The following is a 17,551-nucleotide window of genomic DNA, read 5'->3' on the forward strand; positions in this document are numbered from 1 at the left end:
CTGAGCTTGATAATTTTTAGTTCGTGAGTTTTCGAGTCGAGTCAAGTCTAATTTTAAACTTTTCGAGTTCGAGTCGAGCTCAGCAATACTCGAGCTCGACTCGGATCGTTTACAGCCCTGGGTGTGAGGCTAAGAATCACTCAAAATTTCATTAGCCAATTCTCTGGCTAACTTGTCAGCACGATCGTCGTTGCCACCGGCAAATGAATAAACCCTAAACGCCATTTGAAAAGCTCTCCATAGCAAATTCTTATTCACTTTCTTTTGTACATCAGCATTGCATGTTGCACCTCTTGTTTCTCTCCATTCCTGCAAGAAAAAACCATAGTTCGAGAGTACAATACGAGTGAATACATCCGAGATGAATAGAATTTGTGAATAAACTTATTCAAGAATACGATTATCTATTTAATCCGACAGTTAAATTTATAAGATGTTTTTTTGAGTCAGGTGAAATCTATATGTATCTTTTACGAGCAGAGGCGGACGTACATGGCTTCATAGGAGAGCCATTGCACCATTATTTTGAGAAAAAAAATTTTAAATTTAGTTTAGTTTACTAATGAGAATAGGAAAAAATAAAAAAAATTGCACACCCAAATTTTTTTAGAATCGAGTATTAAAATTTCGAACCTCAAAATTTTAATTTCTAGATCCATCATTGTTTACGAGTATACTCGAGTTTGAGGATTGAACAAGACCTCTTTAAAAATTGTATTAAGCGACGAACAAACCCGCTAGAGTTAAACAACAATGCGGAAGCAAAACTCAATCGGGGCTAAGCCAAGCCACCTAAGTCAAACGGATCTCAGGTTAGGCAACAATGTGGAAGCAAAACACCATTGGGGCTAATCCAAGCCTCTAAGATTGGATGAATCTCAGCAACACAAGCACTGTATGAACTTTCTAAGTCACATATAATTATTGTCAGAGTTCGTAATCTAAATTTCTTTTAGTCTAATAAAAAATTTTGTAGTACAATACATTTGACCAAAAATAAGGATCTATAGTCGATACAGGGTCGAGGTTGTAGCCTACTATTGGTATTGTTGGGATATAAGGTCGGAGCCCTCGCGATATGAAACAATATTATTCAACTAGAGTTATGTGTCAGTATAACTATATATATAAATATAGGGTTCTTGAGTTTGGTACAATCCTCCTATAATATACCATCCACTATAGTTAGCGATGGCAAGTGGCAACGGGTCGAGTTAGGATCGAACTTTCAATCAATTTGATCCGACCTAAAAATATGTATCTTTTATTTGAATCTGATTTGACTTGAAAACTATATATCCTCCCTCTGATCTGATCTTACTCGAAAATATATATCCTCCACTCGACTTGACTTGACCCGAATTTTTAGAGTATAAATTTGACCCGACTCGACCCGATATAAAATAAGGACTTAATAAAAATAATAATTTTTTAAAAGAAATTACATTATTATCCTCGGGTCGGTTCGGGGTTTTTTCACCCTCCACCCGAATCCGACCCAACCAAATCACCTCACCCCATTAAAAATCCGACTCAACCTGAACCTGATTATTTTAACAAAAATCTGATTCTATTGGATCGTGTCGGGTCAGAATCCGTCAGTTTCGGGTTAAATGGCAACAATTATATATGAGTGTGTATTGAGCATAAATACTTTTAAAATAAAATGGCAAAAGAAATGGGTGACCTTAAGTACAAGCTCCATGCAGTTGGAAGAAACATCCACCATCAGCTCTTTGATGGTAACAAATATATTGAAGTCGAAATCAATCCCATGTCTCTTGAAGGTCCTGGATTCCTCATCTTTTGTCCTTTCAATTGCATCCAATTCTGTCTTAATCTTCACCCACAAGTAAATAAATATTTTTATATTTGTATCTAATCGAGTCAGATTTTTATTCGATGTAAAACTTTTTTAAATATAAGTCGGATCAAATTTTTAAATGGAATGAGTATCCTTTTGAGATCGGATCGAATTGATAAAAAAATCGACCCGTGATTATCTCAAAAAAAAATTGAGGACTCAGTCCCTCCTAGACCCTTTTTAATTTTGTTCATATTATCCCACGTTCATATATTTAGGGGTAAACTATACATTTAGTATCTAACCTATTACTTTTGTTCTGTTTTGGTATCCGAACTTTATTTATTTAAAATCATACCTAACATTTAGTTTATGTTTCATTTTGGTACCTATTGTTAAAAACTTAGTAGTGTTGACATGTCACCGTAAGATAATGTCATGTCATCATTGAAAACAATAAAAGAAATGTCACATCAAAAATTCTATTAATTTTTAACGAAGAGTATCAAATAAAAACCTAAACCAAACGTTATTAATGATTTTTGGAGAAAAAAACAAAGTTTACGTATCAAAATGGAACAAAAGAAATAGTTTAAGTACTAAACTTGTAGTTTACCCTATATTTAAAGAATCATATAAAAATATTAGATACAAATATTTTAAAAATAAAAAAATTGAAAAATAACATAATTAAAAAGGGTAAAGTATGTATTTAGTATTTAAACTATTAGTTTTGGTCTGTTTTAGTACCTAAACTATTAATTTATTCAAAATCATACCTAACATTTGGTTTTCATTTCATTTTAGTACACCGCTGTTAAAAACTTAACGCGTTTAGTACCTAAGCTATCAGTTTTTGGTCTATTTTAGAACCTAAACTTTCAATTTTTCAAACTTTAATGTTAAATTTTAAACGGGGTACTAAAATGAAATAAAAACTAAAATTTTTAACGACAGGGTACTAAAATGATTCAAAAACTAAATTATAGGTATGCTTTTGAAAAAATTTGAAAAATTAGATATTATAACGGATCAAAACTGATAGTTTAGATACTTAGCCCATAATTTACCGATTAAAAAATCACCTTGGTGAAATAGCGATCGAATCTGATCAACAGTTGTGCAGATGGTGACTTCACTTCCCAACTCTTTAATTTAGAAACTATGGAGTTTGCTTTAGAGAACAACGCGGCGGCTGCCCTTATCGTTTCCATTTTCTTGGTGGGGAAATCCTCAAACTTCGCAAGCACCTACACCTTAAAGCATTAACAATCATGAGGATTAAACAAGTTCAGACGTGAAGATAAGGATTAAAATGATCATTCGAATAAAAGTTGAAGGTTAATTTTGATATTATAAATTTTAGGGTAAAGTATATGCTCTCTAGCTATAAGATACTATTTTATCGAGTCTCTTAACTATTAAAAGTCACAAAATGATCCTCTAACTACATGAAGTTGCTTTACCGAGTCCCTCGACTCTTAGAAGTTACAAAATAGTCACTCGATTATTCATTATGTTTCGAACTCGTCTTTTTCCATTAAAAATTTAACGATCGTCTGAGTTGGACTTTAACATGTTGATTGAGATATGATAATCATTTGAGATTATGAGATCAGATTCTATCGTATCCCAGTCAGCATGTTAACGTACAGCTCAGAATGCTGTCAAAATTTTAACGGAAAAAGATGAGTTTGGAACATAATGAACAGTTTGGTGACTATTTTGTAACTTTTAATAGTCGAGATACTCAACAAATCAACTCTTTATAGTCGAGAATCATTTTGTAGTTTTTAATAGTCAAGTAACCCTTTACCATTCAAAAATAATAATAATCATTCGAATAAACGTTGGAGTCTTATTTTTACATTATAAATTATATATATCATCCATGAATCAATATATATATATATATATATATATATATATATATATATATGACCTGACTTTCATCGGTCAGATCTTCAAGGATGTAATCCATATCTTGTTGGAACTTAACCAGCTCATTCATGTCCTTCGTTTCAAAAGAGTTGATGGATGCTTTCAATTCCAATATCGTCTTGCCATACTTCTCAACATCTTCTTCAATTTGTTTGAAGAATGGTGATCTAAGACCCCAACAAATAAATAAATTCAATTTAGTCACTCGTCTTGAAAAAAGAAAAGAAGAGAAAAATAAGCAACAAATGTAACCTTTGCGTTAGTTCTAGCAACGAAGCTGCCAATCCTTCTTTTCCTCCGGCAGAACCCCCGAGTTGCTTCCTGGTTCGACTAGTTATCTTAATTTGCAACCTTGACCCTTCCAACTTTATCCTCAAATCTCTGAAGAGATTGCTCATTATGCTTGATTTCTTCAGTTTACCAATGGAGTGGTTTCGGGTTAACAATTTCCCTGCACTGATTGGCGGTGGCGGCGGCGGCCCACCACTACTTTTCGGTGCCATAGCTGGCGGAAGCTGTGGCAGCGGAGCTGCCGGTGTGGTTTTGGTGATGCTTATGTGTGAATATCGGATAGGTTTGCTTTATGGTGAACTTTGACGAACAAGGAGGAATACAAGTTTGCATGTTTATAAGAGATTGAAAATTTTGGAGATATAAAATAAAGAATGAATTAAATATAAGGATAAACTACATTATTAGTCACTAACCTATTATTTCATTGCTGTTTTAGTTACTTAATTATTTATTTTGGCAGAAGTATCATTAACGATACATTTTTCCTATTTTGGTCATCAGCTTTTAAAATTTAAACGACGATTTGACATGATATATTTTTTAAGGATAAAGTACATAAATGGTCCCCGACTATAGGATATTACTTTATTAAGTCTCTTGACTATTAAAAGTTATAAAATGGTCCACATACTATAGAGTGTTGCTTTGTTGAGTCCCTAGATTGTTAAAAGTTACAAAATAGTCACCCAATTATTCATTATATTCCAAACTTATCCTTTTCTGTTAAAAAACGGATGATATTCTGAGTTGAATGTTAACATGTTGATTGTGATATGATAAAATCTAATATCAGAATTTCAAACGACTATCATATCTCAATCATTATATTAACGTCCAGCTTAAACAACCGCCAATGTTTTAATAGAAAATGACGAGTTTGGAAAATTAAAAGGAGTAAAAAAAACACGTCAGTAATGCTGTTAATTTTTTAACGATTGTTGATAAAAATAGAAGAAAAATAACGTTAGTGATGCATTGGTTAAAAAATAATTAGATGGCTAAAAGAGGAAAGAAATAATAGATTACTGAATAATAGCATAATTTATCTTAAATATCAATGTATGACTCTCACCTGCTATTCAATGGCATATGTTGCATGCTATTAGGTTATTCAATGGCATATGTTGCATGCTATTAGCTTAAGCTTTGCTCTATCAATGATTTCCTTGTTTTGATCCTAACAATAAGCCAAGCATATATGATTAATCACACATAATTTACTTGAATTTAATTTTACAAATATTTCATTTGATTTATTTTAAAACATATATATATATATATATATATATATATATATATATATATATTAATTCAATAAATAAATAATCTTACCCATGACTAAGAACAACCTCTCATAGCCGAAAACGACGTAAGACGAGGTAGTTCTCATCTTTATAATCAATCGATCAATTATGTAACTCGAGAATAAAAAATAATCGACATTGTTTATAAAGGAAATCGAAATGTTTTGGTAAAAGCAATTAGGGTTCTTGAGACCCCCTCATCCCTCTCCCACCCAAGAAACAATCTCTCGTCACCAACAAACCAAAAGCAACATGATGGCACTTATGAATCCTATAAAATTAGATGGTAAATTTTCAAATTAGATAAATTTAAAGCCAAAAATGGAAAAAAGGTAGAAATTGGAGGAGAGGGAAACGGAGAATCCGAACATAATATAATCATGAAGAAATGGATGATGGAGGGAAAATGAAGAGAAGCAAAAAGAGAGAAAGGGAGCCTTAAATAGAATTTTAAAATAATCAAGTATTGAAACGTGTAATGCTTGGTAGTATTGCCTAGGGCTGTAAATGAGACGAGACAGATCATGAGTTATTCGAGATCGACTCGATCAAAGCTCGATAAATACTCGAATCGAATGGACTCGACTCGAGCTCAATTCGAGTTCTTAACGAGCCGAAATGAGCTACTCGATATTCGGCTCGAAAAGCTCGTGAGCAGCTCGAAAATATAATATATTAAGATTTTATTTTTTTAAAAAATAAATTATTAATAATATTAATATTTATGTATTGACTTTTTTTAAAAAATACAGTAAGATTTCATGTATTTAAGGTTCATGTTCGAGTTTGAGTTTTACGTTTCAATCGAGTTAAGTTTAAGAATTTTTTTTTCATTTCAAGCCTTTTCGAGTTGCTCACGAGCTTAAATTCAAGATTTTGAGTTCAAATCGAGCTTGAAAATTTTAAGCTCGCGAGTTTTCGAGTCGAGTCGAACTTCATTTCAGAGTTTTCGAGTCGAGTTTACACCCCTAGTATAGTCGAAGTACTTAATAAAATAATACCTTATAGTCCGGTACCATATGTATACTTTACCCTAAATATTAATATTATCTCTTTTAATAATGTCCACTTCAAATTTAGGCTTAATATACTTTTAGGTGTCGAAACTATACATCAAAATGATTTTTGGTGCTTAAATATTTTTTTGTTAAAAATAGGTGACTAATATTTTTTCTGTTACACTTTTAAGTGTATACCGTTAAAAAAACATGTTAAATGACATGTGTCATATTTATATATATATTTAAAAAATATTTAAAAAATATTTTTTAAAATCTAAACATGATACATATCTCTTGACGAATTTTTTAATAGTAAACACCTAAAGTATAACAAAAAAATAATAATAAATATTTATTTTTAACGAAAATATCTCTAACACAAAAAAGTTAATTTAAATATAATTAAGGTACGTAAAAGTATATTAAACCTCAAATTTATTAAACGTTCAACACTTGTTATTCTCTCATTGAAGGTTACGGGTAAAACCCAGACCCGGCTCAGTAAACGAAGGCCAATCAAACAAACCGTCGCATTTACCCAACAACCGCCAAATCCAGCTAACCTTACCTTCTCCAAAAACTACACTTTGATCAAATTCACTCACCAAAAATCCCAACCAAAACAGCATAAGATCTAAAACCCTCCAGATCTGGAAACACTCGTCTCTTCGTCCTTTCCTAGTTATGCGGAGGTAAGACTAATTATCTTATTCATCTTACACGAATTTTTTTTTGTTTTTCATTGATGCAAACAGGTATATTGTTGAACTCGGATCCTTTTTCTTTTGTAGGCCGGGGCTGCATAGGCAGCATGGAAAGCAAGGAGGAGGAGGAGGAGCGAAGGGAATTTACGTTAAGCTCGCGGTTTCTGTTGTGGTGCTTTTGATCTGCACGTTCTCGCTTTTCTTTTCGTCTACGATCGGTGGAAATCGAGGATCTCTCGAGCCTTCTGAGGTTAGTAGTAGTGTTTAGAATGTGAGATCTCTTGATTTTGGATAATGGTGTTTGTTCGTTTTCTGATGAATGTGCGAGGAAAATGACAAGAGAGTTTGAACTTGGAGTAATGACTGAGATCCGTTAGTGTTGTCTTTGTTTAGGAGTTTAATGGAGTAAATTTGAGCCACGTGTTTCATTTGATTATGATATGTTGAGATTAGTCATTGTTCGGAGCTTTAATTACTCTGTTCAATTAAAATTAGTGTATTGAGTTTTTGGATTGTTAAACTTAAAGTTAGAAATGTTATGATGATGAAAATTTGTTATGATTGGCTGCTAGGTTTACAGGACGAATGAATATTTAATAACATTAATGTGACATCCAATGCCAAAAAGATAGTAGAAAGCCTTGCATTTATACTGTTTGATAGTTTGGCCATTATAGGTGGTTTTAATTTTTAGATAATGTGTCGTTTATTTCTCTTTTGAATAGTCCCCTTTTATGTAATTATTTATGGTCCCGGTCAAGATCATAGATTTATTTGAATGTTGGGGCCTAAATATAAACTGAGGATTTTCTATCACATAAGCCTTCATTTGGTTAGTTGTGGATAGTCTCGTAATTGGCTTTTGTAATCTTCATATAGCTCATGCATTTACCTATTAATTACATAAAATTTGTCAAAGACTCAAAGTATAAATGCTTTATATATTGCTTTGGTCTGGTGTTATGTTGATTGCAAAAGAGAGTACCATTTCTTGGCTATCAGAAACTAATTTGTTTTTATGCATGGTTACTCTAACCAGATTTGTTGATAAGTTCTGTTACCTTTATAGGATGCTCTGTACTCAAGTAATGGTGCACGAGACTGGTTCTTGTAGTACTTTGAACTGTCTGCATGTGTGAGCTGAGCCCGTGATTAGGATTTATTATCATCCTTTTTAACTTTTACTTGTTGGTCAGCAGTGTTGATCCTTTGAGCATTTGACCATTATTTCATCTGACATGTTTATTCAGATTAATGTCGAAGAACTTTGGGAAAGTTCCAAGTCTGGTGGCTGGAGGCCTTCATCTGCTCCACGATCTGATTGGCCTCGTAACTACTCATAACTTTGTAGAAGAAAAACAAATCTATTTGACTTGGTTTCTGCAAAAGATGCAAGTTTCTGATAATTATAATTGTTATATTCTGGCAGCTCCTCCAAAGGAAACTAATGGCTATCTTCGAGTTCGTTGCAATGGTGGTCTGAATCAGCAGCGCAGTGCGGTTTGTCCTAAATTTGTCCATAAACTCTAATCTGATGCATTCTGTTAATGGCTTCTCCAATAAGATTATATTGGGTGCAAACCAGCTTGAGTTTTTATGTTAGATGTTTTAAATTCTTTACCCAAAAGTGCTTATGATTCATTACCCAAGTTTAAACTAGGCTTAGATTTTGGTTACACTGCTTCAATGGTGTACTTGGAATAAAAATAGTAAGTTCACTGCTTTTGATGTTTTAGATCTGTAATGCGGTTCTTGCCGCACGAATTATGAATGCCACGCTCGTACTGCCCGAGTTGGATGCAAACTCCTTTTGGCATGATGACAGGTAGTCTTGTCCTTTTTTCAATTTCCCTGAAATTAGATGGTTACCATTCGATGATGAAAGCAGTGAAATTTCAATGCTATTAACACTAAGATTTTAAATAAACAGTTCAAACACTTACTTGCAAATTCTAGGGTGGAGTTTTAGGATGTTAATTTGTCATTTGCTTTTTTCTTCCACAGTGTGGATGCAATATGTAGTGAGTGAAATTCTAATGTCTTACATTGGATAGCTCAACAAGGTTAATCGAACATTGTTAAATAACAGAGAGTGGTTTGATATTTTCCTCCTCTGCATAATTAGTGAAGATCAACATATGTTTGATTTCTATGGCTTTGGCTTTCCTAATCTAGGTTGTTTTCTCTCTTTGGCATCTTCTAAATAAACTTGCTATGGTTGCAGCAAGTTTGTGTTTATTTGTTTGGTATACTTATCATCATTTCAATTTATTCTAGTCAAAGTTAGCTGTAGGATGTTTTTTACTGTCGCTTCTCCTTAGAATTGAAAAGCTATTGAAGGTGTATTTCCAAAGTCTACATTGATTTGCTGCAAATATGTTTGATGTTTTATTTGCTTTGGTCGAGAGCATTAACTGTTAATCAGCCTAAACAATAACTGGAAAGATACATGTGTTTATTACGTAGAATATGTTTCCCGGATCTTCAATGCGGCCAATTGTCTATGTTTCTTGTGGATCTTTTGCAATTAAATGTGCTGATACCATCTTTATTTCTCCAGTGGTTTCCAAGGTATCTATGATGTTGAGCATTTTGTCCAGACACTGAAGTATGATGTACGAATAGTGGAAAGCATACCCGAAACACGGAAGAATGGAAAAACCAAGAAGATAAAAGCGCATCAAGTGAACTATTGATACCTTTAATTGTTAATTATACAAATAATGTTATATTCAGTTGTTGAAATTTTGTGCCTTTTCTGTTCTTGTTTCCTTTTCACTTTGTCCAGATTCGCCCCCCTAGGGATGCTCCTATAAGTTGGTATACAACAGTTGCTCTCGAGAAAATGCAGGAGCATGGTGCTATTTATCTAACTCCCTTTTCACATCGCCTTGCTGAAGAAATTGACAATCCGGAGTATCAACGTTTGAGGTGTAGAGTTAATTATCATGCTTTAAGGTTCAAGCCAAAGATTATGAAATTAAGTGAGTCAATCATTGACAAACTCCGTGCACAAGGTCATTTCATGTCGATACATCTTCGTTTTGAGATGGATATGCTGGCATTTGCCGGGTATGTTGTATCCCTTACCTTATTGTACCTATATTGCTTCATATGTAGCGGCCATAGATTGAGCGTTATGCACATAATTTTGCTTGGGATTTGTGCTCTTATTGTACCTATATTGCTTCATTTGTGCAATAAGATGTATCCCTTATCTTACTGTACTTATATTGCTTCATTTGTGCAAGATAAAAGAAATGTAAAGAGGTATTTTTTCTGGAAAAAAAATACATGAGATCTCGAGTATTGCAAGACCATTTAGACATGCATATATCTGTGTTTCAAACACACTCATGCTTTCGGTTGAAATGATTATTATTGCTTTAAATACGTTAAATACGTGTGCCCATTTCCTCTCCTCGTGTTGAGGCTGATGCATTTTGCTTGACAAATGATAGTAATTAGTAAATGCATCCATATTTCATTATTTTTGATCCACTGTGTGGCCTCTAGTTTCTATATTGTATTGACTATTAACACATGAGTTAACATAACAAATGTCATAATACACATAAAGACCTCGATTGGCTGACGTGCTCGGATGCTTTACAGGTGCTTTGACATATTTAGCCCTGAAGAGCAAAGTATATTGAAGAAATATAGGAAGGAAAATTTTGCAGAGAAAAAACTTGTTTATAGAGAAAGAAGGGCCATTGGGAAGTGCCCACTGACTCCAGAGGAGGTAATCTATCATGTTAATCGTTCCTCCAATGGTTTTTCTCTCGCTACTTATACACAAAGTGGCAATGGTGCTTTGTACATAAACGAGCGTTTGAACTGCAGGTTGGTCTTGTCTTACGTGCTATGGGATTCGACAACTCTACCCGGATATACCTAGCAGCTGGTGAATTATTTGGCGGAGAGCGGTTTATGAAACCATTTCGTGATCTGTTCCCTCGCCTTGAGAATCACAGTTCTGTGGACTCTTCAGAGGAACTAGCTGCAAACACGAGGGGGTTGATAGGCTCTGCTGTTGATTATATGGTCTGTCTTCTTTCAGACATTTTTATGCCAACATATGATGGACCAAGTAACTTTGCCAACAATCTACTCGGTCACCGACTCTATTACGGTTTTCGGACTACAATTAGGCCAGACAGGAAAGCTCTTGCTCCAATATTCATCGACCGAGAGAATGGACGGACTGCTGGTTTTGAACAAGCTGTTAGGCGAGTCATGCTTAAAACAAACTTTGGCGGACCTCACAAGCGGGTGCCACCCGAATCGTTTTATACAAATTCTTGGCCAGAATGCTTCTGTCAAGTGTCACCTAAAATTCCTGCTGACCAATGCCCACCGGATAACGTTTTGGAAATTTTAGACAGACAGTTAGAGAACGAAGTAAGTAGTGACCTAGCACCCATGGCCGGAACAAATTCAACACGCCAAACGGAAGTATGAGAGTTTCGATTCGGATTTTTATATGGTATGCATCTCCTTGGAAACCACAGAAAGGAAGTGATTTGGTCTGGCCTTGTTGAGTTATGGATGTAAGCTTCATGACTGTTTTCTTCTTTACTTATGCTCATTTTGGCCCTTGAACTATACCCATTTCTCCTCAGTTAGGATCCACTTGTACCCAATGTAAAATTAAGAATTTTACACCATTTTAAGACCGTTGGATTGAAGGAAATTAAAAGCCGAGATTAACTCTTTTTTTCCAGTGAATTTCTTCTCATCTTCTACTGTTAATTTCTGCCTTTGATTTCTCATCTAATGCTCCTAAAAAGGTAAGAGTTTTACACTAGGTGTGAACGGATCCTGTCCCGTGTGTATATATCAAAATCAAAAAGCGGGTATATAATTAAATTTCTGAACATTTTGTAGGAGATCACTAGAACAGATTGGTTTGGAGCACATGACCCTAGTTTTTAATTGGGAAGGTAAGTTCTACAGTTGAGATTGTATTTGTTTAACATGCTGTCCCCCTAAAAAAGAAAGAACCTTGGGTATAGTGATGCCTGATATCTTTAGAATTACGATGATGATGTTTATTCGTTTTATTTCCTTGTATTTCAAATATTTATTTTGTATACGACCGGCCTGCCTTGTTAAACTTTCAGATCGATTAGCAATTTTATACAAATGAAAAAGAAAAGCCATTCCGCTGCTCGACTTAGTTCAGTCATTTTAACCCTTAAAATTTGATATGAACGAGGTAAACTCAATATTATTCTGATTCTTCGTATATTTTTAGATATTTTCTATGTATTTTCTATTAGAAACAGTTTTGATCTCTTGAAATTTTAAAAATTCAAGTTCACCCCTAATATAAAACATAAAATCTAGCATCCGTCACTGTTTGTATGCAAAACCTAACGCTGCAAAATCAATCCACCATGAGAAAACAAACGCTGCATAATTCTTTCCACTTCAACACAACTCTAATGGAACAGTAACATTAATGTTATCCTCCTCTGCCTGCGTGTTAGCTCTTACTCCCAACCAATTTACACCCACCAATTTACTTCACAAGCATCGATTCTTTTCCTTTTCTCTCTCAAACCAAAGAACAAAAGGGTTTGAACGGAGGGACCGATGATAAAAGAACACGACATGAATAAGCTTTTTAGCCTACGGCTTGTGAGCGCAACTTGTTCGCAACATACAACAAATGACCGATGTTTGCCGAGGGATAGTTTTGGAGAAGCTTAAGATTGGAAGTGAAATCGCCCGCTAACAAGCGCCTGGGGATGAGAATCAACATCGCACGGCATACCCGAAGCAATGTCTCCTGCAAATACATATGCATGTTTGATGTTTGAATAAATCCAAATCCAATCTAAAACGGTGCAAAATCAACTGTTAGTTTTGAAAGGCTATAATATATCTTTATTTTCCATTAAATAATGCCTAAAGTTTTAAATTCAAAGTAGATGCTTATATTCCATCATCTTATCATTTTACGATTGAATCGTTAAAATCCTTTAAAAACCCATCACCCAATTATTTCTCGACACATAACACAATTTAATTACCTTTTATTTCTTCAAAATAAAAAATCCTAAAATTTCTAATTTTTCAAAAAAACCCTAAAATCCCATCCACAATTTTAAATATTTATTGAACGTTTCCTCTTAGCTATAAGCAACATGTCTGTTATCTGAAAAAATATCAATGAAACTTCAGCTCATCACGAAAATTTGAAGATGTCTGAATCAATGAGAAAATTTTAAATATTTGCTATTTATTTGAACATTTTTAGCATCTTTTGATAGTTTTGTATTACTGAACTTCCCAGAGCTCATTTAAAAAAAAATAAATTCACTAAAACTATCAACATCAGTAATGGGAGTTCTTTCGACTTTGTTTACAAAATATGATAAAAGTGTAATTAAGAGACATGTAAATCATATTTGATTTTTTTTATATTAAATCTAGAACTTGTATAATTTTAATTCTGTTTGTAATATATGCATGATTTTTTGAACCTGCATTTTAATTATAAATTATTTTATAATTTTACATGATTTTACAAAAAGATTAATTTCTGCTGAATTTTTATTGTTGGTCGCTCTGATATCATAATGTGACACATCGGATCGGATCGGGTCATCCGTATTGATTTGAGATTTGAGGGTGTTACACATCATGTATGTCTACTTTTTAAAGTGATGTTCAGATCGATTTGATTCGTGGGGAGGAGATTTCGAGTTTTACATGTAATCCCATATTCAAAAGGATCTGCCTCTGGAATATGCAGACCATGGATAATACAGTAAACAAGAGGGAAAGTACCATTTCTAGAGGGCAATGTCTTGGAACTCAACGAATATTGGGCATCACCCATTCTATTTCTTGCCTTATGTTGCCACCCAAGGGCAAAGGGTCTCCGATACCGAATGGGGACCTCGGCCTCTTCATTGTAACGGCTTGTGAACCGACACCCATTGGAGATAAAGGGCTTCCAGTCAAGCCGCTTTCGACAGAGCAGTCACCGATTAGGGCCGGCATATTGGAAGCTGGTTGGTTCTCTAGAGCTGCAGCTAGTTCGGATAAGGAAGGCAATTTTATGTTATCGAGAGGGATCATCCCTTGGCAATCGTTCGAAACCTTGATAGCCAGTTCGGAAAGCTCGTCTCTGGCTGCTTCTAGACCGGCAGAAGCAGCGGCCTGATCATTCAGAGCTTTACAGGCTTTCTCGAGTATCGACTGTAGGTATTTACCTTGTGCTTCGATTCGGATTTGAAGACGACGTTGTACCTGCCAGGTGAAACCACAAGTATTCTGAACTTTTTAATATCAGCAAGTGGAATTTTTGGAAATATATTTATTTGCTAGCATATAGACATTAAGAATTAACCAACCTCCAACTGTTCATGCAGTTTACGTTGAACTTCCATCTGCACTCGAAGTGCTTCAGTAACCTGGTAACCACTGTTCGGAAAATGAAATCCAGCATTCATCCGAAATTCAAAAAAATAAACCAACAAGATCTTCAAACAAGTGCAAAAGCAACATACTCATTCACATCTTGTGCAACCATTCTCGATGATTCTGTCGTAGATGAGCCAGTGTCCTGCCTTTCCGCAACTGAAGAAGCATAAACGCCAACGAAACATCTCATTAGTGATCAATTAAGAGGGTAGTCGTTGTCAGGCATCTATTTGGTCACATGAGTAATAATTTAAACAGATCTAGACACATACCATCCTTCGAATTCTCAGTTGATTCCTTGGAAGATTGCTTTCCTAGTCTGTATTTCTGCAAAAGATTAAAGAAAACAAGGTATTCGTAAAGGTATTTCTGCTAAAGCACACTCCTTTCAACAACAAAATACATGCAGGTATAAGTGGGTGCACAGAAAGGCACACATTAAGCTTCCTAATTACAGTAATCACATAGTAAATCAGGATCCATCTTCGGTATAGAAACCCCGGGAGCAAAGACATGAAAGCACCAATATAACAAGGGAACAACTTTAAGTCGTGATCATTCATGAGATGGCTGTAATAACGAACCTGAAGGTGTGATTTCAAGTGATACAGGGTAAGGCCTTTTACTCCCATTGTTCTCATAATAGTCTTGGGGGTTGCTTCTGCAATGCATATCGAGACAAAAGAAGTAAGTTACGTCAAGATCTGCAACTTATGACAACAAAATGCTAGAGCAAGACATAACAGAAGGGTACACAAAACTCGAGTCGTATAATGTCTTCATTATCAGCTAGGTTTAGTTCACAGTTCACACGGTATCACTCCGAGTTCCAAACAGAGAAACATGTATGATCAGCCTGCTTCACGAAAGAGTTGTTCTCTCGGAACCAGGCTTGTATCCTTAAAGCATTTTCGGCTATTTTTAACAAGCTAGCTCACTATAGATAGAATGGATAAAGGGTTACAAATGCAGAAGTTTGTGGCACAGTCCTATTCCTCAGCAGTGGTAAGCATAATTTAAAATGAAATGAAGCAAGCATACATCGGAAAGAAGGAAAGAGCATTGCGGTATGATGTTCAAAAAATCATTTCATATCGCTAATCCTTTGGCATAATTTTTATGGAAGAAAATACAAAGACCAAGGATATTCTTCCAGACCAAGACAAAGAACCACAGTTGCTCTAATTTGTCTTCCCATAGCAAGCATGCAGACCAAAATAATTCATCTTAATGGCTCCGAAACAAGGTTTTGTCCTTTCGGTCGTATTTTATTGCTAGATAATTACCCCATAAACATATCCTGGCCACAAGAATCTTCATGTTTATGCAAATATATGTTGCTCATACAAGTACATGAAGAAAATCCATGGCCATAAAATATTAAACAAGAGGTCAAGAATATAGGACCAGCAGATATTTGCTCGAAAGAAGGAGCCGATAGCAATGAGATAAAGAGAGTTCCGATATGCCATAATCTAGTTTCGATCGATATTGGTAACAATAAAAACATTATTCTTAAACCATATGAAAGATTATAATGGAAAAATTTTGCAGCCTGCAATAAAGTCAAAGCTGATATGAAGAACATGGTAAACACATATCTTCTTCATACAAAAACAAGGCAAAGAGCACAACTTTAATCACTTCCATTCAACTTACGAAATTAACACCAATTGTTAGTTCCACAACCAAACTAAGATAAAAAATGACAAAGTGAAACTAAATTTCAAACAACATAGAAACTAGAATTCCAATCTTATCAGAAAATATATATATATATACAGCTGCCAAAGCCCCCAAAGAAACTCAATGACCAAATCTCAAGAACAAAAGGCTACAGAGAACTTTGATTAATACTATAACACATTATTATAACCCAATCAAGCAAAAGGTAAACACAGCAAAAATCACATTTTTACAGCTAAAAAGCAAAAGGAAAAGATAACCCGGAGAGAGAGAAAACTAACTGTCAGGGCCACCGAGTTGAGTAACAGCATCGACAAAACGTTCATGGAGCTCAGCAGTCCACCGTAGTCGAGGCTTGGGGTCCGTCGTTAGGACCAAGCAAGCATCACCGGGCAAGTTGGTCCCGTCAAGCGACCCTTGGTAACCCCCCACACATCCATCTAACGGTAACGACCGAATAGCCGAGTACATTTTCTTCTCAAACTGTTGTTTTTTTCCTCGAGAAAGTGATGGAAAATGCAGAGGAAAATCAATGAAACGGTATGAGCTGAGAGCCCTTTCTCTCCGGATACGGGTTCAGGGCTCGGAGCCCCTAAACTGAAAGGGGAAGAAGAAAATGGGAAGAGAGAGAGAGAGAGAATTACAATAGCGAAGTGAGTGAATATTGAGGCATGCAGAGATTAAGACAGCAATGTGTTGTTGTGTCTTTGTCGTTGTCTTTGTCTTTTGCTTTCAATCTCTCTCTCTCTCTTCCTCTTAATATTTAATTGATTTTTCTTATTTATATTAAAACAAAGGGTAAAGTATACGTTTAATGCCCTGACTATTACTTTTATTTTGTTTCAGTCATTCAACAATTAGTTTTTTTCAAAATGGCTTAATACAAAAAAAGTGTCTATCATTAAAAAAACTCGTTAAGTGACATGTGTAATATTTATATTTATATTTTTAAAAATAAAATATTATTTAAAAATATTTTTAAATATAAACGTGACACATGTCACTTAGCAATTTTTTTTAATTGTAAGCACCTAAAAGTATAACGGATAAAATATTAGACACCTATTTTTAACAAAAAAAATTAGGCTTCAAAATTCAATTTGAGGTTTAATTTAGACACTTAAAAGTGTATTAAGCCTTTTAAAAATCATGTCTAGCGTTACGGTCTGATTTTATTTTGGTCATCTATTATTTAAAATGTAACAGAATTGCTGACGTAATATTTTCAAAAAATTTCAATGATGATATGAAATTGTCTTATGGTGACATGTCATCATCACCACTAATTTTTTAAAGGTCAGTGACTAAAATAAAACTAAAATGTAACGTTAAGTATAATTTTAAAACAAAAAAGTGAAATGACTAAAATGGAAAAAT

General features: G+C 34.5%; 3 protein-coding genes across 4 annotated transcripts; 1 reads left to right on the forward strand and 2 right to left on the reverse strand.

Moving 5' to 3' along the window:
- Positions 1-127: 127 nt before the first annotated feature.
- Positions 128-4,218, reverse strand: LOC120114242 (uncharacterized protein At4g04980-like). Its single transcript, XM_039135209.1, has 5 exons — positions 3,998-4,218; positions 3,747-3,912; positions 2,887-3,054; positions 1,688-1,837; positions 128-309 (listed from the first exon to the last, which is right to left on the reverse strand). Exons 1-5 carry the CDS (start codon positions 4,141-4,143, stop codon positions 130-132), a joined length of 810 nt encoding a protein of 269 aa, XP_038991140.1. The 5' UTR covers positions 4,144-4,218; the 3' UTR covers positions 128-129.
- A 2,671-nt stretch (positions 4,219-6,889) lies between these two features.
- Positions 6,890-11,762, forward strand: LOC120114267 (O-fucosyltransferase 1-like). Its single transcript, XM_039135234.1, has 9 exons — positions 6,890-7,036; positions 7,136-7,298; positions 8,299-8,377; positions 8,478-8,548; positions 8,785-8,873; positions 9,609-9,732; positions 9,837-10,120; positions 10,664-10,793; positions 10,895-11,762. The coding sequence occupies exons 1-9, from the start codon at positions 7,029-7,031 to the stop codon at positions 11,510-11,512; spliced, it is 1,566 nt and encodes a 521-aa protein (XP_038991165.1). The 5' UTR covers positions 6,890-7,028; the 3' UTR covers positions 11,513-11,762.
- Positions 11,763-13,740: 1,978 nt separating this feature from the next.
- LOC120114276 (protein PHR1-LIKE 3-like) lies at positions 13,741-16,791 on the reverse strand. 2 transcript variants are annotated; one of them, XM_039135249.1, is made up of 6 exons: positions 16,456-16,791; positions 15,073-15,149; positions 14,757-14,815; positions 14,575-14,673; positions 14,419-14,488; positions 13,741-14,314 (listed from the first exon to the last, which is right to left on the reverse strand). In XM_039135249.1, the coding sequence occupies exons 1-6, from the start codon at positions 16,643-16,645 to the stop codon at positions 13,877-13,879; spliced, it is 933 nt and encodes a 310-aa protein (XP_038991180.1). In that variant the 5' UTR covers positions 16,646-16,791; the 3' UTR covers positions 13,741-13,876. The 2 variants fall into 2 exon arrangements, with proteins under 2 accessions (XP_038991180.1, XP_038991175.1); XM_039135244.1 differs by having other exon boundaries at positions 13,742-14,314; positions 14,575-14,644; positions 14,761-14,815; positions 16,456-16,790.
- Positions 16,792-17,551: the final 760 nt, after the last annotated feature.

The sequence above is a fragment of the Hibiscus syriacus genome, unplaced genomic scaffold (assembly GCF_006381635.1).
Source record: "Hibiscus syriacus cultivar Baekdansim isolate YM2019G1 unplaced genomic scaffold, ASM638163v2 tig00000778_pilon, whole genome shotgun sequence".
Classification (NCBI taxonomy): domain Eukaryota; kingdom Viridiplantae; phylum Streptophyta; class Magnoliopsida; order Malvales; family Malvaceae; genus Hibiscus; species Hibiscus syriacus.